Here is a 26,907-nt window from a genome sequence, read left to right on the forward strand (position 1 = left end):
TGTTGTAACGTTTGATGTGGCAGCTCATTAAAAGCCTTTTGGAAATCCACCTCTGGACAGGTGGTGATCATATGTAAGAAACACCGTGGACACGGTAGATTTGGAATGAATTCCTTTGGAAATACAGAAATAAATAATATTTCCTTAAGCATTAATTAAACCAGTAAATCCTATAAAATAAATAGTTTCTGAATGTTTTGTAAATGCAGTGTTGTGCCTTGTACACAATATTTCACAAAAAGTCACTCATACTTACCTTTGGATACAGTGTCACAATCTAAGTCGCAGAGGACACACCGGTATAAATTTTGAGCATGAAGTGTTGCATGATTTAAGAACAGTAGTAAAAGCCTGTTGTGATATACCTTTAAGAGGTGTGGTTATGTTTCAGATATACAGCAGTATAAGGAATGTGATGTTCAGCACCATGTCACTCCTGTACATGGGTAGTCTGAAGAAGGTACCATGAAGACCTGTGTACATGCAGAACCATTCTTGAATAAAGAGTCCACTGCTTTGTGTTACTGATTCTGTTTTGCGGTTTCTTGTGCATAGTAGTAGCTATCAGAGCTTAAATCACAACAATGCTTGACTTTTACTTTTGTTCTTATTTATCAAATAATGCATGCCTTACACAGCTTTGGTAGGAATAAGAGCAAAATGGACTATTATTTAAATGGTAAAAAAATTGCAACATGCTGCTGTGTCCACAAAAAGATCAGCCATGATCTTATTGAATGGCGGAGCAGCTCAAGGGGCCAGATGGCCTACTCCTGCTCCTACCAAAATGGATAACCTCACATTTACCAACATTGCACTCCATCTGCCAGACCCTTGCCCACTCACTTGGACTATCTATATCCCTTTGCAGACTTTCAGCATCCTCTGCACACTTTGCTCTGCCACCCATCTTAGTGTCATCTGCGAATTTTGACACACTAGATCCCCAACTCCAAATCATCTATGTAAGTCGTAAACAATTGCGGTCTCAACACTGATCCCTGAGGCGTACCACTAGTCACTGATTGCCAACCAGGAAAACATCCATTTACCCCTACTCTTTGCTTTCTGTTATCACGAATTAACCCATCCTTTATCCACACTAATACATTACCCAAAACACCATGTACCTTTATCTTATGAAGCAGTGTTTGGTGCGGCACCTTGTCAGATGCCTTCTGGAAATCCAGATACACACATCCACATGTTCCCCGTTGTCCACTGCACAGCTAATGTTGTCAAATAATTCCATCAGATTAGTCAAACATGACCTGCCCCTCATGAATCCATGCTTTGTCTTACCAATGGGATAATTTATATCCAGATGTCTTGCTGTTTCTTCCTTGATGATAGATTCAAGCAATTTCCCGACCATAGAAGTTAAGCTAAATGGCCTATAGTTACTAGTCTTTTATCTACTTCCTTTTTTAAACAGTGGTGTCACATTTGCAGTTTTCCAATCTTTAGGAACCACCCAGAGTCCAATGAATTTTGGTAAATTACCACTAGTGCATTTGCTGTTTCTCCTGCCATCTTTTTTAGTACCCTTGGATGAATTCCATCAGGGTAGGAGACTTGTCTAATTTTAGCCCCATTAGTTTGCTCAACACTACCTCTTTTGTGATAATAGTTTCTAGGTCCTCACCTGCCATAGCCTTCCAGTCATCAATTTTTGGCATGTTATTTGTGTCTTCCACTGTGAAGACCGACACAAAATACCTGTTCAATGCCTCAGCTATTTTCTCATTTCCAGTTATTACATCCCCCTTCTCATCCTCTAAAGGACCAATGTTTATTTTAGCAGCTTTTTTTATATATTTGTAGAAACTTTTGCTGTTTTTTTTATATAGCTCCCAATGTTTATTTCATGAATAGCTGAGCAATATGTACCAGTTTGTGCTGAGGAAGCTGATCTCAGTAGGGGTAATGGCAATGGTAGCAGTAAAGAGGCTACAATTGAACGCTGTTATAAATGCATATCTGAGCATTGAAAAGAATGTCCTTGAATATGACTGTGATGTCCTCACAAACAAATATTCGACTGGCACTTAAACCTGAGGCTAGTGTATCAGTAGTTGTCACTTGGGTGAAGTACTGTAGAATGGCAGGTAGCCCAGTTGAGACTCAAACAATTTCAGCTGAAGAAAATTAGATTGAACATCGGTGAGAGGAATAGATCAGCTCTGATTATGGTAGTTCCCTGTTCGAATAGCTCCTTTAATGCTCGCTGTCTCTTGTTCCCACAAGAAGAATGGCCACTTGGTTTCATGGCTTCGTTAACGTGAATCACTGCTGTCTGAAGATCACTAGGGAAAAAAACATCAAAAGAAACTGGAGGGGGGTGAAGAAGAGGGAATTCAGGGTCTTATGACTCAATATATAAATAGTCACCCATATGCAGCAAGTATATAATTCTTGTAGGTAATTCAATGCAGCAGCTATCCTTGAGGCTACAATTATATTAGTGTGGCATAGGTAAGCTGTAAAAGTTTAATTATTCATCAGGGCCACTCATGTCAATGTTAACAGTCTGACCGAAAATGTGAATTGGAGATGTACATTGGTCTGGTGTAGATTAATGATATTTATTTCTACTTTGCTGTTATTATATGTTCTAGAATGTACTACATTGCATTAGCAATAGAATTTTTAAACTTGCATGATTTTCATAAAATTACTTGTGGTAGAATAATGACAGAATTTCAATCTCTTGTATTCCCTTGTTTTAGCAAATGTCCTGCCAAGAATCAGCTTTTTAGAGAAATTCTGTGTAGGCTACAAAATGTTGCATGAGCAAGTCCAAGCATTATCTTCTATAAATCTGTCTGCAACCCTTTTGTTGTTCTGTAGAGGGAAAAAAAACATGGGCAGTTCTTTTCCTTGGAAGTAGTAATGATAAAATATTTGTAAATTAATGTAATTCATAGGCTGAGGCAAGGGGTTGTTGAAACAATGAAATCAGTAACGAAAAGCAATTATTTGTGTGCCATATCTTCATGAGATGCTCCTGTGTCTTGCAGCTTCTATGCAGTTGTGGAGGTCACGTCTGGGGCGTGTGATGTACTCCATGGCAAACTGCCTGCTGATGATGAAGGTACGTGGGTGGCTGTGAGCTGCAGAATTACCGTATATACCATATAATCTGAGCACTACTGTGGACAGTGCAGCATTTTAATCAATTCTCGTCAATGTAGATGATAGAAGAAACTGGGGGTCTGCAGTTGATTTAAACCATATTCACTGGATGAAGTCAAGATCTTTATTTTTATGCATAAATAACTTGTTTGCAGACGTATGTGACTTGTTCTGAAATCCAAATTATATATATTTCTAACAAAGCATTTACCAAAGAACTAGTACAGTAATGCACGAAGAATAAATCAATGTCAGTGTGAAAATTACCTTGACCAGATGCATACTTTTAATTAAATTTTTTTAAAATCAATATTTACAAGAAAAATTAAATAACTGGTGGGGGGGGGGAGAATGGAGTTGTGGAATCATAAAAATATGCTACTGCATTTCCAGTTCAGACAACTTCTAAAACCTTGATTGAATTTCATAATTTTATCAAGCTAATTAAGATATCTCGGCACATTGATTATGTTTCTGTTTCATTTGAAATTCTTTACCCTTAACTCTAAACTAAAACATGAACGTTTGTGAGCTGTTCTTTACGGCTTAAAATAACTAGATAACCAGACCAGGAGAATTGAAGACAGAAATGATTAAACCAGATAAGCAAACAGTACTAACTGATTAGATAAGGGAACTCCTCTGTCAAGGGAACTAAAATCACTCCAATTTACCACAACAGCAGCATTTGAAGTGTTAGGAATGGTACCTGAGAATTCAGCCAGTCCAGTTAATGGGTCAAAAGGGCAAGTTATCTGAAACACCTCTTTGCCAGATTTCAAATTTTCCTATCAAATGCTACAGATGTGTGTCAGGGCACCGGCTGTGGTAAAACCTGCATGCAAAATCTGTAGAAATGTTTAGGTCAATTTGTTATGATGCAGAACACCGCCCTCTGCTGGTTTATAGTATTACAACTATCACTATCAACTATGATTCATTTTTAAGTCCCAATTTACTTTGAATCCTAAAATCTCAATTGTTCCATTCTAAATGATTTAATTTGAAACAATTCAAAATATTAAAGTGTTCTCTAATTGCATAAATAAGTTAAAACACCACAACCATCTATACTGATTCTTTGCATGGGGGAATGCATTAAAACCTTTTCATGTTTCAACTCAGTGTGAATGGAATTAAGGTATTCCTATTGGTGAATAACTTTGACTGTTCAATAAATTCCATTAATCATTCAGATTTTTATCGTATTTTGAACCAATTTATGTGCCATCGTCAATTTTGAAGCAGAATCCTGGTCCTGCCTCATTTATCATTTTTTTGGACCCACTGATCTCTTCTGATAATGAGGAACATTTCTCCGGGTACTAGCTGCCCTCTAGATCCCTTCTCAAATGATCATTCTTGTCTAAACGGCCAGTATTCACTCCCTATTCGATAGCAGGAGCATCTATCTGCTCTGGCCTAATTTTCACTGGGGATCAATGCATACTTTCAAATACCAATCACTGTTGAATGATTAGTGAGTAGATGGATTCTCACCTGCTCTTTGCCCATGAAACTACACCACCCATTTGGAGGTCAGTTAATTCAGCACAAGTGGAGATAAGTCCTGAGATCTTGACTGAGTTTCATGTTGCAGATTATATTTACCCGAAAAGGCACAGACAATCTTTATCCTGTATGTTTTTGGAAGCTTCTATATGCATCTAACTTGCTGTTTTTAGGAGAATTACTTCAGACTAATCAATGCATGGCAATGCACTGGTATAAAAGAATTGCTTTGGGATCATGTGCACGCAAGCAGTATTATTGCAGCTCTTTGGCTGCCAAAAAATTGGTTGAATTTTAAAATATTAAAAATGTTGGATGGTTAAAAGGCAGCAGTTTTAAGCCTTGCTATGTATTGATAAACTAACAGTTGTAAGTATCCTCATGAAATTGATCCTTCTGGGGCTTTGTGGGTGACCAATATCCTATAGCGCATCCTATTTATTGAATGTATCTCTTTTAAGTAGCTTTATTCGTAATTTGTTTTTGTATTTTTATTCTAATTCAATCCAACCAAGTCCAATTCAGAGTCTCAACAAGTTGAGACATTCCCGATCCAAGCTGACAAGACAGGGCTCTCACCTCCTGTCTTGGGCTTGATCTACATGATCCTAAGCTGATTGGGGTAGGCACAGCTCCTCCTCCAAGGCATCATTTGCATCCTAGCCAAAAGGCCGAGATGCCGCTTTAAAAAATTGCTTCAAATGAAGCTAAAATGTAACCTAATAACTTCAACCAAGTACAGCATGTCAATACTACACTTATTCCTAGCCAATGAATTAAATGTTTCTAGCTGAAACAGATTTGATATCCATAGAAGTTGGAACACAATGTGAATATGAGGTATTTCAGTCCTCCTGCTGGTTTCAGTTGCAAGTAGCTGAACAATAATCCATAGAAAGGCTACAGATTTAATTGAGGATTGTGGTATTAACCAATCCTGGTTGGGATAGATAGTGATGAAGTGTGGTGCCCAAAATTATATACAAAAATAATTTCAAGATGGCGCCGGGGCAAGGCGACTTCTTGCAAGCTGTGCCCAGCATACCTTCAAATTCTACCTTTTACTCATTCTGTGCTTAAACTTCATTCTAACTCTTTTAAACTCTCTAACAATGCTCTAATTCAATATCTTACAGAATTGACACTTTCTCTATACCCTATCTAGGACTGTAACACTACATTCTGCACGCTCTCGTTTCCTTCTCTGTGAACGGTATGCTTTCTCTGTATAGCGCACAAGAAATAATACTTTTCACTGTATGCTTACACATGACTATAATAAATCAAATCAATGCTCAAGCCTGGCAGTGATGTACCAAAATTAGTGCAAGTTCTTGCTTTTGTGCTCTCTGCCTGTGTTTGTAAAGCGTAGAATATCATTTGCTTTCCTATCAGCCTTCTCAACTTGTCTTGCCATTTTCAAAGATTTATGTGTATATAAAACTGTACCATTTAGTTTATTTTGCTTTTCCTTACCCCTCCTATTAGAATGCATAACTACTTTCTTCTCTGTATTGATATGCACCTCCCATGTGTCTGTCCATTTCACAGTTCTGTATCTGTCCTCCTGAATTTGTTGCTAAGCCCCTCACTGCTTGATGACAGAAGATAGAGGGTGGTTGTAGAAGTTGTTTCTCAAGCTAGAGGCCTGTGACCAGCGGTGTATCTCAGGGATCGATGCTGGGTCCACTGTTATTTGTCATTTATATTAATGATTTGGATGAGAATTTAGGCAATTAGTAAGTTTGCAGATGACACCAAGATTCATGGCATAATGGACAGTGAAGAATGTTATCTAGAATTGCAACAGGACCTTGATCAATTGGGCCCGTGTGCTGATGAAAGGCAGATGGAGTTTAATTTAGATAAATGCGAGGTGATGCATTTTGGTAGATTGAAGCAGAGTAAGACTTAGTTAATGGTAGGGCATTGGAGAGAATTATAGAACAAAGATCTAGGAGTACACATTCATGGCTGTTTGGAAGTGGAGTCACAGGTGGATAGGTTGGTGAAGAAGGCATTTGGCATGCTAGGTTTCGTTGGTCAGAACATTGAATAAAGAAGTTGGGATATCTTATTGAAATTGTACAAGACATTGGTAAGGCCACACTTGGAATACTGTGTCCAATTCTGGTCACCCTATTAGAGAAAGGACATTATTAAACTAGAAAGAGTGCAGAAAAGATTTACTAGGATGCTACTGGGACTTGATGGTTTGCGTTATAAGGAGAGGCTGGATAAACTGGGTTTTTTGCCTCTGGACTGTAGAAGGATGAGGGGGTGATCTTAGAGGTCTATAAAATACGATAGTCAACATCTTTTCCCAAAGGTAAGGGTGTCTAAAACTAGAGGGCATAGGTTTAATGTGAGAGAGGAGAAATACAAAAGGGCCCAGAAGGGCAATTTTTTCACACAAAGGGTGGTGAGTGTCTGGAATGAGCTGCCAGCAATAGAGGCAAGTGCGATTTTGTCTTTTAAAAAATATTTAAATAGTTACTTGGGTAAGATTGGTATAGAGGGATATAGGCCAAACGCAAATGGGACTAGTCTAACGGTAAAGACTGAGTAGCATGGACAAGTTGGGCTGAACAGCCTGTTTCTATGCTGTAAACCTCTATAGCTTCATGACTATGCTTACTATATTTCTGAGATTTATATATTCTGCAAATTTTGGAATTATGCCTAAGTTCAGGTCATTTTTTTCTCCAAAAAAACAGTGGTCCTATTACTTGGGGAAACCACTGTGTACTTCCCTCCAATCTGAAAAACAACCACTTGGCAATATGTTTTTCTTTTTGTCTCTCAAGACAATTTGATATCTATGCTGCTACTGCCCCTTAAATTAGGTGACAATTTTGCTAACAGTGGTTCTGATAGTGCCTTGGGTGATGTGGTGCCAGTGTAGACTAAGTCATAGCTGCAGAGTTTTGACTTGTGTTTGAGTATATTTCCCATGTAGCTCTTAACTGTTCAGTATTTATGGTAAGAAGTGTCACAACACCAGGTTAAAGCCCAACAGGTTTATTTGGTAGCTTTCGGAGCGTTGCCCCTTCGTCAGGCAAGTGGGAGTTCTGTTCACAAATAGGGCATATAAAGACATAAATTCAATTTACAAAATAATGGTTGGAGTGTGAGTCTTTACAGGTAATTGTCTTAAAAGCTGATAATTCAGTGCAGTAGTGAGAGGTCTGCATTGTCAGAGGCTCTGTCTTTCAAATCGGAAGCTAAATTAAGGCCCTATCTGCCCTCTTGGGTGGCACTATTCAAAGAAAGACAGGGAATTTTCCACCTTGTGGTCAATGTATAATCACTAATTCAAATGATCTGAATTTTCGCTGTTGTTTGTGTAATCTTGTGTGTGAATTGGCTGCTTTTTCCCTGTACTACACAGTGACTACATTTCAGCAATACCGCATTGGCTTGGAACTGGCATGAAAAATGCTATATTTAGTTTGTAATCTGTAATTTATGCATTATTCTCTCATCTAATTCCATTAAGTAAAGATGTGATCAGATATGACAATTATGGGTGAGTTCAAACAGTAAAGTCAAAGTTAGGAATTTTCAATGGAGGTATCGGAAAGGTAATGTTGGCTGGGCACAGCAATGCATGCCCTATTCTGCACAGTGTAGAGAGAACAGTGATCACAGATTATCTGTAATATAGAATACAGACGTACGAATTAAGAACAGGAATAGGACAGTCGGCCCTTCAAGCCTGCTCCGCCATTCAGTAAGATCATGGCTGATCTGATTGCAACCACATTGCTGCCGACTCCCTAGACCCTCTCACCCCCTTGCTAATCAAGGTTCTATCTTCCTTGAAAATATTCAAAGACTCTTCACTGCTATTTTGAGGAAGAAAGTTCCAAAGACTCTCCGACTCTGGGAGAAAAAAAATTCTCTTCATCTCTCTCTCAAATGAATGACCCTTATTCTTAAACAGTGACTCCCCTGGGAAATCTCTGGGCATTATAAATTATAACATAATTAATTTGAGTTTAGCTAATAATAAGGGTCAATAAGGACTGGAACCAGAAATATAAATACAGGAATGTAAATTTCATTGAGATGAGAACTTAATTTTGGCATACAGCTGAAAAGGCTTGGTTGAGGCAGAAATTGAAATCTTTCATAATAAGTTTGTAAAATAGGGATGTGCCCAAAAATATTATGGTTAAGTAGTCCAAAAAAATGGCTGGATTGAGCAATTAAAATAAAAATAAGAAATAAAATGTCAGGGTATAACCTCTGGAATTAGGTGGGTCGTGGAACTTTAACTGGAATATATAGACTGACAGGGATGCTGGGTGCAATGAGAACACGAGTGAACAAAACAAAGGATCGTAGAATTTGATCTCAGGAACAAATTCAAAAATGTGCATGCAAACTTTTGGCTTCTTGCATCATTCTTCTGGTGATCATATCCAATTGAAGTTGGAAACAATCTTACACTAGGTTCTCTGTGTTGCTTCCATTCTTTAAGGTTTTAATGGAAGCTGCTATTCAGTTTTCCCTTAAATTTCCCTCGGTGCAAAAAATCTTTCACTATTTTCTTCATTATCTTTCATTCCTGGATCATTCCAGTGAATCTTAATTGTACCATTTCCTTGAATCTAGCGTCCTTTTTTATAAGTTGCTTAGACTGCACCCAGGCTCCATCTGTGAGCTAGCATAAATTCAGCAAAATATTTAGTTAAATATTAAATATTTTCAGTAACATCATTATAAAAGAGGTCAGGAACGAAGTTAGATTTTGAATGAGTAAAAGTGGTCGAGTAATTCAAAGGGGAAATAGAATTAGTTCATATTTTCTTGAAGTCTTTACTTGGGAGAAAATGGATTACCTGCTATGAGAAGCAATCTCATGTAAGCTTTCAATGTCTTTGTACGGTGGGTACTTGCTGACTAAAGAGATTGAAGAGAAACAAAAATAATGAAATACTGACTATAGTTGTGGAAGAATTATTGAGTGTTGGAGAGGATCTGCAGAATAGGAAGCAAGCAAAAATTTAAAAAGCGGCCAAGCACACCACTGCATTCTATTAGTGGGTTAAATAACACACCATTGCAAGGAAATAGATCTGAGGAGTACTTCAACAATGGATTGTTAAGCAGCCAACACAGTTTTAGAAGATCAATCCTCCTTAACTACTTAAACAAAATCTTTGACAGGGTTTGACATGAAAGGATTAAATTAAACTAAGAGCCATGGAAATCTAAGAAAAAGCAGAGAAATGTGGAATAGTCTCAATTTTGAATTTTGTTGGTGAAATAGGAGAGGAACATTGACATCTGATGTGTTATTGAACTCACCATATTCAAAGGAACCTATTAACTTCAGTTTGCAAGACACTAACAGAGTGATCAATAACAAAAATGAATCGTCCAAGTAAGCCACACCAAGCGAATTTCAGAACCAGTTATGACTGTATTGTTTTCCATTTCTCTTCAAGTTGATCTATATTAAAAACTGGGTACTTCATTAGATGTGTTCATTCTTATTTTTCAATCCTATGTTATTGTGATTTCTTCTTCAAATATGCATTTTTCTTCCTCTCGTTTCAAATTGCCTTTCCTTTTATCCCCTTTGTCCCTGAAGGTGCTCACTCCTGCTGATGATTCAATGATAAGCCTCTTAATACCTTGCTCAATTGGCCATTTGTTGCACACTTATACTGCATGTGTGTAAGCAATTGATGCCAAACTTTGAGCAAATTAAAGCAAGTTCCATTTCTTGTTTCAGGAAAGACATTGTCACCATTAAAGAATTGATGTTTACGATGTAGAACTGAGCAAGCTGTTTACTATTTTTTCTCCTCTTTACCAGGACTATGTACTTGCAATTAATATGTACCACTCGGTTATCCAATATCAACCAGAACAAGAACCTCAGCTTCTAAGTGGCATAGGAAGGCTGCTTTTGCAGGTATGAACATTGGAAGAGTTCACAAGCAGGAGACCGTTCAATGTTTCTACCTTTAGCCATGATCATGAAAGCATTAATTTAGTGAATATTCTAAGTCAATCTCCTGTTGCTTGTGTATGGGGAGTCGAGAGCTGTACCTTCTGGAAGCATTTTGTATAATGTTCCCAAACAATGTAGAATGGCAGTAAACCCTAAATCAGTTGAGAAAAGAGTCTGGCAGTCAAACAGCATTCAGGAGAAAACACAAATGGAACAAAGTGGAGGATTTGAACTATGTAATTGTAGAAGGAAGAATCAAAGTTGCATCAAAAATACAAGCAAAATGCATGACAACTCACTGACAACTTAAGGTTACTGATGGGCATTGCTACAAAGATAGGCATGAGTGAATTAATAAAGTAGCAGTGGACTTCCCATCACTGACTGAATAAATTCATGCAGCAGCAAATCTATAAATTAATACAGAAGCATGTAAATTTTACAACTCTGCCTGTACTCTTGTCAACCTACAAATTTGTTTTGATCTTGGCTTGTGGGCAGAGCAGAGAAAAATGAAAATGAGGCGAGTCATGGTAGAAGGCAGAATGTGCAGGCAGAAGTGATGCAATTGGAGTCTTATGGTAAAGATGTGATGAGAGCTAGTTTTGAATGCCAAATTGGGACCAGTAAACTAAGATTTTTCATCAGGGTTGGAGAGCAATATCAGTAGTAGATTATGTGGATTTTCTTAGAAATGTTTGTAGGAGACCTTGGCAGAAAAGAAACAACAAGAGAGGAAAAGTGGTGCAATTTGAAAATATATTAGTATTTGAAGGAGACTTTGAAGATTGGTGAAAGGGAAGATATAAGATGAGAAAGGCGCAGGCCTGAGCAGGAAATAGAAGACCTTGCTTTGATATTCTAAGACTTTATGGAGCCATCTCTTTCTTCCACAAGTACCTTTTGTTCTGTTTATTTTGGATCTTTCAGTTCACACATACCTCTATAATAAATTAATTCTCAAATTCTCCCCTCTATTATTTTCCCTCCCATTTCTATCTCCCACAGTCTATTCCACTGAACAGAAACAGAAAAATGCAGGAAACACTCAGCAGGTCAGGGAGCATATATAGATAGAAACAGAGTTGATGTTTCAGATCAATGATGACTTTTCATCAGAATTATTGCGATGGTCTATATCCCTTCACCAATTCTTCCTTCTGAAAATATGTGAATGACAACATTATGTCCTCCTAACTCTGATATTAACCCTTTTCCCATCCCGTATGTCTTTTATAGTGATGTCCTGCCTCATTTCTTTGGCATGCTTTAATCTTCATTTCAATTCTCTCCCCCCCCCCCCCCCCCCTCCATTTCTGTGTACTGCTCTCCTCTCACCTCTAGTAAAATATTAACTTTCTCTCACACTCTGTGGTTATTTTTCTTCTTTATCTCCATCCCCTGTCTCTTTCTTCTCAATCAATCCTATCTCTGGAGCAACGTCCACCCTCATCTCACTTTCAGGGCCTGATTATGGTGATGAACAATCCCGGCTGAAAGTTTTGGTTCCTGGCAAGGGATGAGACCAGGAATATTCCTCTAACTTTTTGGTGGGTCGGGAATGAGACCCAATCTCTGAGGCAGGCCAAAGATGTAAAGGAAGTATCAGAATCTGTATAAAGACTGTGTCAGGTAATGGGACCTAAGTAGCCAAAAATTGAGAACACTGAAGAGGGGAGGCAACAGATGATACTTAGTAGAAAAGTTAAAGGAGATGAATTAAAAGTAAAAATTTGACTCGCCGCTTCCTTTTTCCTTTTTTCAATCCATTGTCCAGAAAAATGGTAGATACATCAGGGATTGAATAGAAAACGGTTAGTACTGTGGGCCAGTTTTACAAAACACACCAAGCATTATTGCATTTTCTCTCTCTGATGATCGTCGGCTTGAGGCTTGTGTTGTAAACCTTCAGGCAATTTACTGAACAATAAATTGTTAAATTGGTCTATCTGAACAGTGTTCAGTACATTGGTCCAGAATTCCCGCAAATGGCAGAAACTATTAGTCGTCATAATTTCAGATTAAACCAACCTGGAATGGATGACATTTAATTTCATTTCCTGTTGCTTTGACGTGAAATAAGGCTATTTTGTGAACCATGTTGGCTCAGACTGTATTCAGATACGCTTGGTCATTACTTTAAACAAATATTGGATTCCTTGCATGTGCTAATTAGAAAGTTAATATTTGTCTCAGATCCCCTCAATGTAGTTGGTCAGAAACTGAGCAGCGTATGTCATGATTCCTTCAGCCTGATTTCCTGGAACTTTTATGGTGTAAAAGCAAACACAATGCCATAGGTGCTTCACTACAACAGTGCCAATCTCCCAGAAATTCTTGACTTGATACTTAATTTACAAACCTCACTTGTTCTTCATGATCCATATAAAAGCTGTCTTTCTGTCAACATGCATTAAGTCTTGAAAGCAGATTTGCACTTCTCATGAGCCAAGCCTGTGCCATGGAGTCAAGCTAGACTTTCTACCGACATTCACCATTGAGCACATGGAGCCCAATTTAAATCTATACCACAAAATTATCAAGAAGACCTCCAAAAAATACTTTTTTTTTCCTCTCTGTTCTTACCATACTGAGACATAGCTGTCGATCACAAATTAACTTTGGTCTGTAATAATTGAATTGTTAACAGATTGATGCTGAAATCTGTTCACCCAGCAAATGGCAGCATACCAAAACCAGCATTTATTCCAATAGAAACTGAACACATACACTTGTTAATATGTTTAGATTTATCCCATCATTACCCATTAAGGCAACGTGTCTAGATTCCAAATTGCGTATATATCGAGCAGGTTAGTCATTTGCTTTCTGAACCATGGTATTTTGCCCTTCATATTGATGCAAGTTACGAGCAGTTTGTAGGAAAGTTTGATTTTCATGCACTCCCCCAGTGGAAACCCTTCCTTGGAGGAAAGCAATCTGTTTTTTCAACAAATGGAGCAAGGTAACGATAGATTTTAAAGCAAGGAGATTTTCAGAGTTCTGCTGCTGCTTCTGCAATGATGGTTCAAAATATTAAATTGATCCATGGCAAGAGGGGTTTGTATGCCTTTTCCTTTTTCTTCAAAGGGATGGCTGATTCACAAGGTTCAAATGAAGGAATCCTTCACCATTGCTGTGAGCATTTATTAACAAAATTGATTGGCCCATCTGATTCCAATGCAGATCAGACTAGCTACTCACATGAGAAGCTACAAATCAGCTTCTGAATTTCCAATTGATTTCGCAACTCTTCAGGTTAGTCTAGAAAACAAACGTTTTCATCAATGATGCGATGGTGCTGGCATTAAGGAAAACTTGGACTAGTTCAAATGGCCCAGATTTTGTGGTTGTAAGAAAGCAAAACTGTCTGTGTTCACCCATATTATTCTATGGAAATGGCAACTTCTGTGACCATGCACTTAGAAATCTTCAGGTGTTGTAAGTAATTCTTAAAGTTACAAGGCCAGTGTGTAGAGTGCACTGGGCAGCTTTTAATCCTTGCTTGCTCCTAAAACCCATTCAAGTTCAAATTGAATCCAATTCATGCTCCCCATAAGAGAGAGATACAATATCCAAGTGAAAAGAAAAGGCATTGCACCTGATCTCTTGACATCTTTGGACATGGAAATCAATTAGAAATCACTGATTTCACTTAAGTATCCATATTTTTATATTATTAGTCTTGTTGTGAAAGCTCTTGAAAAAGTTGCATCTTGTTAAATGAAGTGTAGCTGGACTTTTCAGTGTAGTAAGTTATAATTGCTGTCCAAAATCTTTTTGGCCCTCCAAAACTAATATATTTGTATCATTTTTCTATTCAATGTTAAAATTACCCCCATTCTCAGTGTCGTAAAGTAAAATGTGTTTAGTATTTCAGCATCTAACTTATTTCTATGTATATATCATAATACTTACTTTCCTTTCTACAACTGTTTTAAAAAACAAATGATCAAACCATCTTGTTACTACTTAGTTTGCTGTCTGAGAATTCCTCAGTGTGAATTGCTGCTCAGCTTGCTTGGGGATATCATTTAACTAAATGCCAGGTATTCCTATAACCAGTGTAAGAATGAAATTACTGTCAGAATAGGTGATATCCATGCCAGATATCATTAAAAGACTTGATGGAAAGGTTTGTTTCAGGTGAGCAACAAGTATTGTTAGTTGGACACTGACACAAAATCCAAGCTAACATTTTGGGCCAGAGTTCAGTTCTAAAACACACTGATGTTCTTATCTTACAAGCTTATAATCATTTATCTGTCTGTAACATGTTCCACGCTTCCATTCCAGGCATTACAAATTTAGTTTTGCAGATCAATCAGCATCTGTCATGAGAGAAACAGAATTAACATAAATTCTATTTCTCACTCCACAGAGGCTGCCTGACTTGCTGAGTATGTCCAGCATTGATGGTTTTTATTTCATATCTCCAGCATCTGCAGTATGTTGTTAAATTTAGTTCACCATTGGCAGGCATAAAGCTGATGGCATTGGATTGGAAGGACAGTAAACATGCCGCTTTAGTTTGACTTCATCGAATGGAACTTAGATCCTTTCAAGACAAAAGTTGTTATTAGAAGGAACTTCTGCTGTTCTATTCCACTTCATGGTGGCTACCTTTCAGAAATTGGTAGAGAAGGAGCAGGTTGCTTCGTAATTAAAGAATATTTGAACATTTAAAAAAAATCAAAAAATAGCTAATGGGGTGAATACATTTTAAGTGTAATCACTTAATTGTAGAGAAGAGAAGCTATAATTTTCATTTTCATATTACATAAATATCCACTAATTAATTGATGCTTGGGGCTTGGGAGTTTTTGCCTTCAAGATGGATTTCTGAAGGTTGATTTTTGTTTGCAAAGGGAATGAGGAGAGACAGAACCAAATTTGGATCCTAATATTAGTATAGTACTTTTCTGAGTGTAACCAGCTGCCTCTGCTGTGTCTTAATTTATACTTTTTTTTATTCCTTCATGGAAAGCGGGTGTCACTGGCAAGGCCAACATTTGTTGCCCATCCCTGATTGCCCTTGAGAAGATGAGGGTGAGCCGCCTTTTAGAACTGCTGCAATCCATCTAGTTTGACTTTTCTTAAGCAGTTTGATGCAACTAACCAGATTGCTAAGAGTCAGCTGCACTGCTGGGGTCTGAAGTCGTATGTAGGCCAGACTAGAGAAGGGCAACAGATTTCCTTTCCTCGAGAACATTTGGGTTTCTAAAACAATCAATGATAGTTCATGGTCACCATGACTGAGACTGACATTCAAGATTCCAGAATTATTAAATAATCAGATTTAAATTCCATTAGCTGCTGTGGCAAAATTTGAACCAGTGTCCCGAGAGCATTGGCCTGTGTTTCTGGATTACTAGTCCAGTGGCATTACCACTATGCCACTGTCTTCTCTTATTTATATGTCATAAATTTCTATTTCCTGCTATTTTACATCAGAATTTTATAAAGGCAGAAAAATTGCCACTTTCCATTTCACTTGATTAATGAACTCCTGTTAAGTGTCACTAATCACATCTGCATTCTGTTGCTTATTGGTTGAGCTTTCTTTAAGCTGCATGTCTTTTTGAAAAAAGAATAATTAAAATATGCACACTTAACCTAATGGAGCCTCGTTCAAAACATACAATACTACTCAGAAAAGGTCACTCAACCGATAATACTAGCCCCCTTCATGGATTGTTATGTCATTCAGCTTTATCAGAGGAATTGCATTCTCTTGATCATCAATCATGTTGTACATTTCTCATTGCCCACCAAGTTTGCTCCTGTGTATATCTGATTTTCTTAAAAAAGTTCTCCTGCCCTATTTGTAATGTTCTGAAGTTATGGAACCTTTTTTAAAGCCATATTAAATTAAATTGTACATGTCCAATTGATAACAAATTGGAGTAATAGTTAAGTTCAGAGGCCTTGCCTAATAATTCAGTTCCACCTTGGAAATTTGAGTTTTAAATCATCTGGAAAAAAAACAGTAAAAAAGAATACTACCAAGCTGTTGGGAATGTCTTAACCTATTTGGTTCACCACTGCCCACAAGGCCAGGAGTCCTGCCATCCTTATCCAGTCTGACTTGCAAATGGCTTCCATCCTATAACAACATGGCTGACTGTCTTAACTGTCTGTGAAGCCATGCAGTTGTATCAAATCAAGAGTGTTTTAGGAAGGTGGCTCGTTGTCATTTCTAAGTAAACAGGATGTGCAGTAATGGCAGCCTTGCCATCAACGTCCTCATCTTGAAGAAGAATTTAAAGAAATATCTTGTATGAGTCTTGTTTTGTGGGACGTGCAATAGATGGCACCATAGGGGGACAGGGTAGCAAAGTGGTTAGCACTGCTGCTTCATCGCGTCAGGGATCCAGGTTCGATTCCCGGTTTGGGCTACTGTCTGTGTGGAGTTTGCACATTCTCCCTGTGTCTGTGTGGGTTTCCTCCAGGTGCTCCAGTTTCCTCCCATGTTCTAAAAGACATGCTGGTTAGGTGCATTGAACTGAAAAGGCGCTGGATTGTGGCGACTAGGGCAATTTCACAGTAACTTCATTACAGTGTTAATGTAAGCCTTATTTGTGACAAATAAGTAGGCTTTATTCAAATCAAGCGTGATTGACTTTCACTTCTGTAGTTGGTGTATCAGATGCCGTTTCTAACACGTTTGATCTTGTAGTAAAAATGATAGATTGACTGTATCTCACAATTAGCCAGCAATCAAACCCAGATTACAGCATCAGCGGCATTATAAATATTATGAACATAGTAAACTGCTATCCTGTCCCATGACAGATATTCCTACAGTGTTTAGCTGCTGAAGTAGATGATCTTTACACATATTTGGTACCCTGACAGCATTCCAATGGACACAGTAAGAAAGAAGTCTCTCAATACCAGGTTAAGTATTCCAGTGGAGTCACTGCAGATCTTGTAGTGCTCCAAGTACGGTTGTTCTTTGACTCCATACTGCATTAGGATTTACATTTAAAGATGTAATAATCCTTTTGTATAAGTGTTAATTTTGAGTTTTCCTTTCAGCATTATCAGAAATTATTTTATGGCTGGGATCAATTGATGAGATTAAAAATTAAGCTAATTTGTTGTAGTTATTTCCAAGATTAGTTTTTTGAGATTTTTTATTTAATTGTATTCTCTAGTTGTCAACCTTCACGAATCATTTTATAATTATGCACCTTTTACTCGAAATGAAACCAGACAAGTGTGTGCTTGCCATCTTTGGTCCATTTAAAATGTCTGTAACATGTCTACATTAGTTTAAAATAGATCAATAATGTTAAAACAAAAGGAATTTAGAAACAAAATTAACACTGTAGAAACATGAAAACCCAATTTTAATTACCGTCTTCAGAAAAACATATGCGCATGTACCTGTCCTGTTTTCAGCAGGCAAGTTGAAAAGTGAGCATTCTGTCTAGAAGCATTTCTGTCACTAACATGTTTCATGTTTGCAAGCGCACTGTATATGGGGTGCAGCTGTGAATATGTGTTATTGATCTCCATGCAGCAAGCTGTAACTAAATAATTTAATATTATTGTTCCTATATGAAGCTCGGCTGCAGATTTACAATATCAAAACAAACTTTAAAAAAACCCAAAACATTTCCACGTTGCATTAGTGAAGCAAACGCTGGTAAATACACGGCTATTCCAGTGTTTCCTGTGGTGCAGTGAGTTCGAACACTGTTGATTCGCCTCTGAGATCTGGCTTTGAATTTAGCCCCGAATGATGAAAATGATCTCCCTGAAAGCTGTAAAATTTCTAGAGCAGAAATATTTGGGGAAGTTTAGGTCCAGTTCCACTGCACCAAACTGCCTATAATTCTGCACTAAACAAGCAGTTGTACTCGAAGCAGTCATAAGAATGGCTGGTATGGGAAATTAAGAGGTGCATTCCTAGTGTTGGGCCATGGTACCTTTTTGGAACAGATTCTATTGATTTCCTCCCTCTCCAGCCGTTGCATTATTTTTTGATTTTCAATTTGTTGCAACAAAAATCTGTTTTCAGTTACTTTGACGTATGGTCTATAGGGAAGAGAGGCTATGATTTTCATTATCATTATTACATCATTATCCACTAATTAATTAATGCATGGTGTTTGGGAGTTTTTGCCCTCAAGATGGCTGTCTGAACAAAGAACAATACAGTACGGGAAACAGGCCCTTTGGCCCAACAAGCCCATGCCGCCATTTTAACATTATGAGTGCCCTCCTCTACCTATGACCTTTTGTCTGCACCTATTGGGGAAGATTGAGGGAAGACTAATTTAGGGACAATTTGTTACACCAATCAGCCTAAGAGCATGTTTTTGGGGTGTGGGAGGAAACCGGAGCACCCGGAGAAAACTCACGCAATCATGGGGAGAATGTGCAAACTCCCGCAGACACCGGCCCAAATCCATGTATCTGCACAGCAAACAGTGATAATCACTGAGCTGTCATGTTGCCCGTCAGATGGTCCAGTTTAAGCATACACTAACGACATGAAGCACTAGGCAACTCTCGAAGCAACATCCAAGAGCAGCCCTGGCACGACCCACCGCATGTATGCCCCTTGTTGGTCAACAAGGCGGACCAAATCACCTGTGAAGTAAAAGAAAAGATTGAAGGTTGATTTTTATTTGTGAAGCATTGTTATTAAAACAAATGCCAAAACTATGAACGTCAAAGTAAAGTTTCAGTAACGTCTCCCATAATGAGCATTTGAAAGAACTTTAGCTGAGAATTTCCTGCAGGCCAGGCCATTCCACTCCACTCCACTCCACTCATGGCCTTATTACTCAAACCCACCAAATTAGTTCAAATTTTAAATTTCCCGAATTTACTTCAGTTTTCTCAGAGTGATGAGTAATTGTGGAAAGCACTTAAATTCACGAGTTCTAAATAATTGTTCAAAACAAAATCTCTGCCCTAATTGGTCAAAAACCTATAAGCACTTATTTGTCATGATGCATTAGGTTTAGTATATGTTGTACATGTGGTGTAGGGCACTGAAGTGCATGAATTAGCCCATGGTGAAAGCAAGAGTAAGAGAAAAATTCATTCAGGCACATTTTTGGGCTTAAAATGGTTGAGCGTACATCAGAATCCTGAGACCTATTTAAATTGGACCTCAGGCCTTAACTGAATAATTCTGAGTTGCAGGTGCCTGTTGGTCCCCTTGAGGCAGTGCAGTCATTTCTGCTGGACTAATTTGGGCCTGCTGTAGGGGACTGGCAAATGGTCGGGTCCAGCAGTGGTGCTGTGAAGTTAAAATGAGAGCTTATGCTCCTTCTGGCTCCACATTATGGTTAAGTTTAAAAAGTTACCTTTGCACTGGTAGTCTTCCAGTGTCCCTTTAAGGAATGCATGTTACGCCTCAGAGAAGGCAGATAAACTGAGTGGATCTTGGGTCTTGACCAGTTTGCGAGACGAGAATCCTGAAACAGACATGAGACCTCTTGTCAGTACATATATGGGCCTTACTGCCTATTTAAGGCAGCCAACAGTTTTTTTTTTAGTTTATTAGTGTCATAAGTAAGGCTTACATTAACACTGCAATGAAGTTACTGTGAAATTCTCTTAGTCGCCACAGTCTGGCGCCTGTTCGAGTCAATGTACCTAACCAGCGCAACTTTCAGAATGTGGGAGGAAACTGGAGCACCCAGAGGAAACCCACACAAATATGGGGAGAACATGCAAATTCCATACAGACAGTGACCCAAGTCGGGAATCGAACCCAGACTCCTGGCATTGTGAAACAGTAGTGCTAACTACTGTGCTGCCCACGTTCTTATGAATGTCTTTCATATCATTTTGCTGAGAGAAATATTTCAATCGTTTTGAGGTGCGAGACACAGTCCCAAAATTGGACCTTTTTGCTCTGTTCGTGCTTAGGTGCCCTATAACCCTGTCCCTCCACTTCCATTTGTTTAATCAGCTTAAATAACTTATGTTATCTCCTACATAAATGGTTAAAAAATGGTCTGTTACCTATAATCCAGAAAACTGAATATGATATGTCAGTTAAATTTTTTGCAGTGATTGAATTCAGTATAGTAAAAGGAATTCAAAATCCTATCTCTTCAGTCAATGCAATACTTGCCTCATTAATTGAAGCAGATGAGGTAAGTCATTGACTGTGTTGCTTCTGAGGTCCCTGATTCATCTTAAATGTTCATTGTGGCATATTCAAATTACATGTTCCAGGAAATTCTGCGCTAAGTTTTCACGGGATTATCAGGGCAACAAACAGTGTGATTTTACTGCATAAGTCACATTATGTGCCATTCTGAATGATTATGCATCAACTGTATTAATACTTGTCAAACAATTGCTAAAAGTACATTAACCTTGTTTCTCAGATGTCAGTGCAACATAGACAATAAATGAAAACATTGATCTTGTGCAAAACAATATCTATATTCTGGAAATTGTTGTTTCCTTGCTACTAAAATTATTTTAAGTAAATATCAGACTGATTATGATTCACGGTTATTGTGAAACTAAGCTGGTCATGATTCATGGAATATGAAAAGTGTAAAATTTGAATTAGCCAAGCAAATTTGAACCTGAACCAAATTGTTCATTTTTTTTTGGTAATTGTTCATTGCTGAAGATTAGATTGTTGGAGTTTGAAATTAGAATGGAAATTGTATTAGTTTTCCTGTGGTGCAGTCATAAAGCAGCAAACTGTAGTACAAGTTACTATGGTTAGAAAATATTCTGTGTGATGGAACTTGGGGAAGAGGGTGATCTGAGAGATAGCAGGGGGCTGTTTTTCAACTATCATCTGATAAATGGGCTGTCAGAGGAATATTTGTGGGGATACCCAAGAATGTCTAATACAGTTCTCTGATTACTTGTACAAGGACATTCTGGTCCCTCTGCAAAACAGCATGCTGCAATTTAAATAATAGTCTGAAAGCTGATTGCATACATAGACCAGCAGAGCAATTTTTAAGTCGAAATGGACAGCCAACTTGGGCTGGGCAGTCAGTGACCTAACCAATTAATTTGGACTGTTCCACACCCCTTGTCTTTAGTTTTGTGGGTTCAGGAGGAAAAGCTTTCCCATTGATACTTAGATTGTCCCATTGGTATGATGCAGCATGGGTTCATGAAGGGAATGTCATGTTTGACTAATTTGGTGGAACTCTTTTAGAATTTTACATGTGCAGTGGACAGTGGGGAACCTGTGGATGTGGTGTATCTTCATTTCTAGAAGGCATTTGACAAGGTGCCGCACCAAAGACTGCTACATAAGGCAAAGGTGCATGGTGTTACGGGTAATGTATTAGTGTGGATTGAGGATTGGTTAACTAACAAAGCAAAGAGTCAGAGTAAATGGGTGTTTTTTTCTGGTTGGCGATCAATGACTAGTGGTGTGCCTCAGGGATCAGTGTTGGGACTGCAATTGTTTGCAATTTACATAGATGATTTGGAGTTGGGGATCAAGTGTAGTGTGTCAAAATTCACAGATGACACTAAGATGGGTGGCAGAGCAAAGTGTACAGAGGATGCTGAAAGTCTGCAAAGGGATATAGATAGTCTAAGTGAGTTGGCGAGGGTCTGGCAGATGGAGTACAATGTTGGTAAATGTGAGGTTATCCACTTTGGTAGGAATAACAGCAAAGTGGACTATTATTTAAATTGTAAAAAATTGCAGCATGCTGTTATGCAGAGGAACCTGGGTGTCCTTGTGCAGGAATATCAAGGAGTTGGTTTGCAGGTGCAGCAGGTAATTAAGAAGGCAAATGGAATTTTGTCCTTTATTGCTAGAGGGATGGAGTTTAAAAACAGTGAGGTTATGTTGCAGCTCTATAAGGTGCTGATGAGGCCTCATCTGAAGTACTGTGTACAGTTTTGGTCTCCTTACTTGGGAAAGGATATACTGGCACTGGAGGGGGTGTAGAAGAGATTCATTAGGTTGATTCTGGAGTTGAGAGTGTTGGCTTATGAGAAGAGACTGAGTAGACTGGGGTTATACTCACTGGAATTAAGAAGAATGAGGGGAAATCTTATAGAAACATGTAAGATTATGAAGGGAACAGATAAGATTGTCTCCACCGGTGGATGAAACTAGAACTGGGGGCATAGTCTCAAAATAAGGGGAAGCAGATTTAGAACTGAGTTGAGGAGGAGCTTCATTACAGAAAGCGTTGTGAATCTGTGGAATTCTCTGTCCAGTAAAGCAGTTGAGGCAGCCTCATTGAATGTTTTTAAGGCAAGGATAGATACATTTTTGAACAGTCAAGGAATTGAGGGCTATGATGAGCCGTGAGTAAGAGGCACTGAGTTCAAATATGACCAGCTATGATCTTATTGAATGGTGGAGCAGGATCGAGGGGCCAGATGGCCTACTCCTGATCCTAGTCTTATGTTCTTAATAGGGTCATTCCACAAACTTCACACCTATTTTTGTTAGCAGTTGAAACTTTCTACTTCTTCCATCAAGCATGTCCTTTCCCCCAAACCATTTACAACATTAAAGCTTATTAGAATAGTAATGTCGTTTGTAGTGTACAACGATTCAATAATATGTAATTTAGCATTACCAATTTGTAGCCTGAAAATGGACAGTGGGGATTTCCTGATCTATGGCTCAGTTACATGTCTCCTTTATCAGATGCACCATTGGGAATCAGGTGAAAACTTTGTAACCATTCTGTGTAAAAAGCCATTGCATTTCCATTTGTATTCTGTAGAACAGGAGGGTTGGGTGTTGTTCTGGTATTTTCAAAGCATGCATTGTATGGATTTGTCAACTTATTCCATATACTGAACATATAATCTATCCACTGCCATGGTTTCATTTTTCTTTGGTGTATTCCCTTTTAGAAAATAAAAATTAATTCATTTTTTTTTGCCTGTGACCTTAATTTGGGAAAAAGGAATTTTATATTGTTTCTTTTGCACCTCCCTTGCGCCATAGCATGACAGGATCAGCGATTGAAGTTGATGCTATAAAATATTTAGAATAGCCTGTGGATAGAGTAGGCGTTGACAGATAGAGAATGGTTAAGAAATCTGGTTAAAATCACGTTGAGAGAGGATTTTTGCATCATGTTACCTTTTCCTATTACTAAAAATTCTGAATTGTTCTGCCTAGATTATAACATTTAATGTGTGTGCCTTGTGATTTAGATTGGTGACATCAAAACAGCTGAGAAATATTTCCATGAAGTTGAGGAAATAACTCCAAAGTTAGGAAGTGAGTTGCAACAGAATATAATAATTCAAATGAATAGGTAAGTCACAAGATATATTTTCAAATGTATAGTTTCTAAATTATTAGCTGGGCCCCATAATTTTATATGCTTCAAGACCCCTGTGTTAATTATAGAGGACACAGTGAAGTGTTGCAAGCTTTTTTACATTTATTAACAAGAGATGCTGAAAGCAAAGCTCACAGGGAGCACTACCTGCCACAAGTGGAAGAAGTATTGGCCTGGATTTTACAACCAGTGGTAAGTATGGGGCATGCATCATTCATGACTGTTACAACTGCCCACAGACATCTCATGGCTTTTGCATAGTAACTTATGTTAATCAGGTATCCAACCCTGGGAATCTGTGGCTGTGTAAGTAGGGAAAACAACAACGAGTTTCCTGAACAACTCGGATTGAAGAATTTTCCTGATTTCCATATTTAACTGCACATACGCAGATGCCAGAAGTGGCTATCTGACGTGCTACTTCATAATCCTGAGTGTTGGCAACCTCAGTTTTATTTCTATTGTAAAACCCAAGGCATTAAGTTGCTGGTCATTTGAAAACCTGTCCATGTAGTACATGGGTAAAAGAGCAACTTGATGTCTTGACTGAGAACAATTTATTTTATAATATACACCCCGCTGTCCTAAATAGAGTTTAATAGTTTGCCGACTGAGGCTGTATGAAACCTTTGAGAGAGAGATGATCATGGCTAATGCTTGTGCGTTTGTGCTTTTCAATTATGGTCTTCCACTTATCTCTTAATACTTCTATTGAATTGGTGCTCCCTCATTTCTATTTCAGTCAACTTGTAAATGTTTAACTCCAGTCCTTCACTGCAGAAGCAGTGTATTTTGTTGTCTTTATCTTGACTCTGTTATTCTGTTTTGATTCTTTTCTTTCATTATCTTTTCATGTATTTCAGTTGTAGTGGCTTATAGTTATTCCATCATTGCTAACCCATATTTGAAACCAACATTTACATGTAAACTCTGGTTTGTTGCCTTTTGCAGCAAGACACTCGAAGTCTAAATGCATTTTTAATTCAAACTGCTGATACTTGTGTTCTTTTTAAATAACTCATTAAAAACTGCACCACAACAGCAGCACAGAGAGCAGTTTGCTGGTATGCTTCAAATGCAATTCACTGCAGAGTGGTAAAAATTAAGCCTGTAACAGCAGTCTCCTGACACAACTCAATCTCATCAGAGATAGGACTAGCAGAGCCCAAGCTGCTTTTTAATGTGTCTTCAATCAGCTTTCTTACTGTACAACATTGGAAGCAGTCTGGCAGCAGGCTTTCTGCAGTACAGAATCAGAGAAGCATGGCTGGAAATTAATTCTGGTCTTTCTAATGCATAATTACAGCAACGTGCTCTCATAAACTGGAACCTTTACTGTTTTTTAGAAATCGGCTCCAACAAGCATTTGTGCACATGTGATTTGGCAGAAGTTTCTCCTCGGGAGTTTCTGGGGGAGGATTAGTAAACTTGCAAAAGATATGTTGGTTGGTTTTATGATCAAACTGATGAATTAAAGTAGTTCTGGCTACCTACCAGTACATGTCTTCCAATCCCAGGGGCTTCTGTTTGTCCTAAACCACATTTTTTCTCTCTTAGTTTGAATCATCCTCCACGACCTTTAACTCACTATTGTGTATCTTCTATTTTTATACTGAAATAAATTTAAGATGTGGTGGCAGCTAAGGGATGACAGCGTTCATACAACAGGGCACTGCTAGTGAAAATCATATGACTCAGGGCAGTACGATCCTTTATGGTGCTGAATATTGCCGAGCTTCAGACCCCAAAGGATGCTTAATTTTTAATGCATCTTTGTGCTACATTCTGCTACGCTACATAACATTCCTTGTACATGCAGTTGAGGTATGTTTTGACTGAGGAGTTACTGAAAAATTCTAACCATGATGATTTGCTTTGTATAACAACATGCAAATTCACAAAGATCCATCACTTCTGCATTGCACTCCTGAGAAGACCTGGCTTAAATTCTGAGCTTAACCTATTTCAGTACTTCATTTTAATCTGCTGTCATATGTTGTGATATTGCTGCTTTTCATTAAGTAATATAGTATCAATAGTAAAGAATTGGTGCTGAAAATATTATTATTTCTTGCATTAGAGCATTCCTCCACTTAGGTCAGAATAACTATGCTGAAGCCCATAAATTCTTCACTGAAGTTACCAAATTGGACCCAAGCAATCCAGTGGTAAGTGAGAGACTATGTTATGTTGTTTAATAATTTTACATGTGTTATGACCTAGTTCAATTATATTCAGTTGTAATTTTCACTATTGTGTGTATGTCTGAAAATATCCTGCTTTAGAAACTCAGCTGCAAGTCGACCATGTTCATGTAACAGGAAACGTTGTATCTTCCATGTTGTGTGCTTTGAGTTGTTCTTCCTTTGCCATCATCACATTTGTTGTACTTTAATTAAATGTTTTTAATGAAAAATTCCTTCCAGATATTCTGTATAAATGTTGTTCCTGACAATCATGTTAAAATTATCCCCAGAATGACTGCCATCATCTCGATTCTAACTCCTTGATATTGAACAATACATCCTAATATTACTTAACCTCAACAAACTTGCCTCTCATCAGCTTAAGGAGTACTTTATTATTTTGTTTGTTGAGCATTCCTTCTCTTCCTTGGACTAGAGACCCCTCTTAAAACAAACTGTGTCCTAATTTCTGTACTTTTGATCTGTGTGCTTCGTGTCTGATATCCTAGTACATTAGGCATGTTTGTGTTCTCCATGTTGGACAAATTGCCTCTCCAAAAATTCTTTGAAAACTCTAATGTTCCCAGTAAATGCTCACTCCGTTTGTGCCCCTTTCACACTCAAACTCCACAAACTTCTCATATGTTTGGTAAGAAACGTCATCAGCCTATAAACCATCTGTGCTGTATTGTACATTTTAGTCACCTAGGGAATTTCCTTTCTGATTTTAATAGCATGAGATTGCAGGAATATTTAGGATTTGTTTAGTAATGAATAGGTTACAAGGTCTTTTTTTCCCCATGGTTATTAGAATATGACATTCATTGCA

At 38.0% G+C, this 26,907-nt stretch overlaps 1 protein-coding gene across 2 annotated transcripts in view; it reads left to right on the forward strand.

Moving 5' to 3' along the window:
• trappc12 (trafficking protein particle complex subunit 12) overlaps positions 1–26,907 on the forward strand; it is a 66,758-nt gene that overhangs the window by 38,440 nt on the left and 1,411 nt on the right. For both annotated transcript variants that reach the window (XM_080192088.1, XM_080192087.1), the window contains exons 8-11: positions 3,021–3,094; positions 10,478–10,576; positions 23,762–23,865; positions 25,973–26,060. In XM_080192088.1, coding sequence (XP_080048214.1) covers positions 3,021–3,094; positions 10,478–10,576; positions 23,762–23,865; positions 25,973–26,060 — 365 coding nt within the window. The remainder of the gene's footprint in view (positions 1–3,020; positions 3,095–10,477; positions 10,577–23,761; positions 23,866–25,972; positions 26,061–26,907) is intronic.

Source organism: Carcharhinus amblyrhynchos, chromosome 7 (assembly GCF_965287045.1).
Source record: "Carcharhinus amblyrhynchos chromosome 7, sCarAmb.v2.hapA, whole genome shotgun sequence".
NCBI classification, from domain to species: domain Eukaryota; kingdom Metazoa; phylum Chordata; class Chondrichthyes; order Carcharhiniformes; family Carcharhinidae; genus Carcharhinus; species Carcharhinus amblyrhynchos.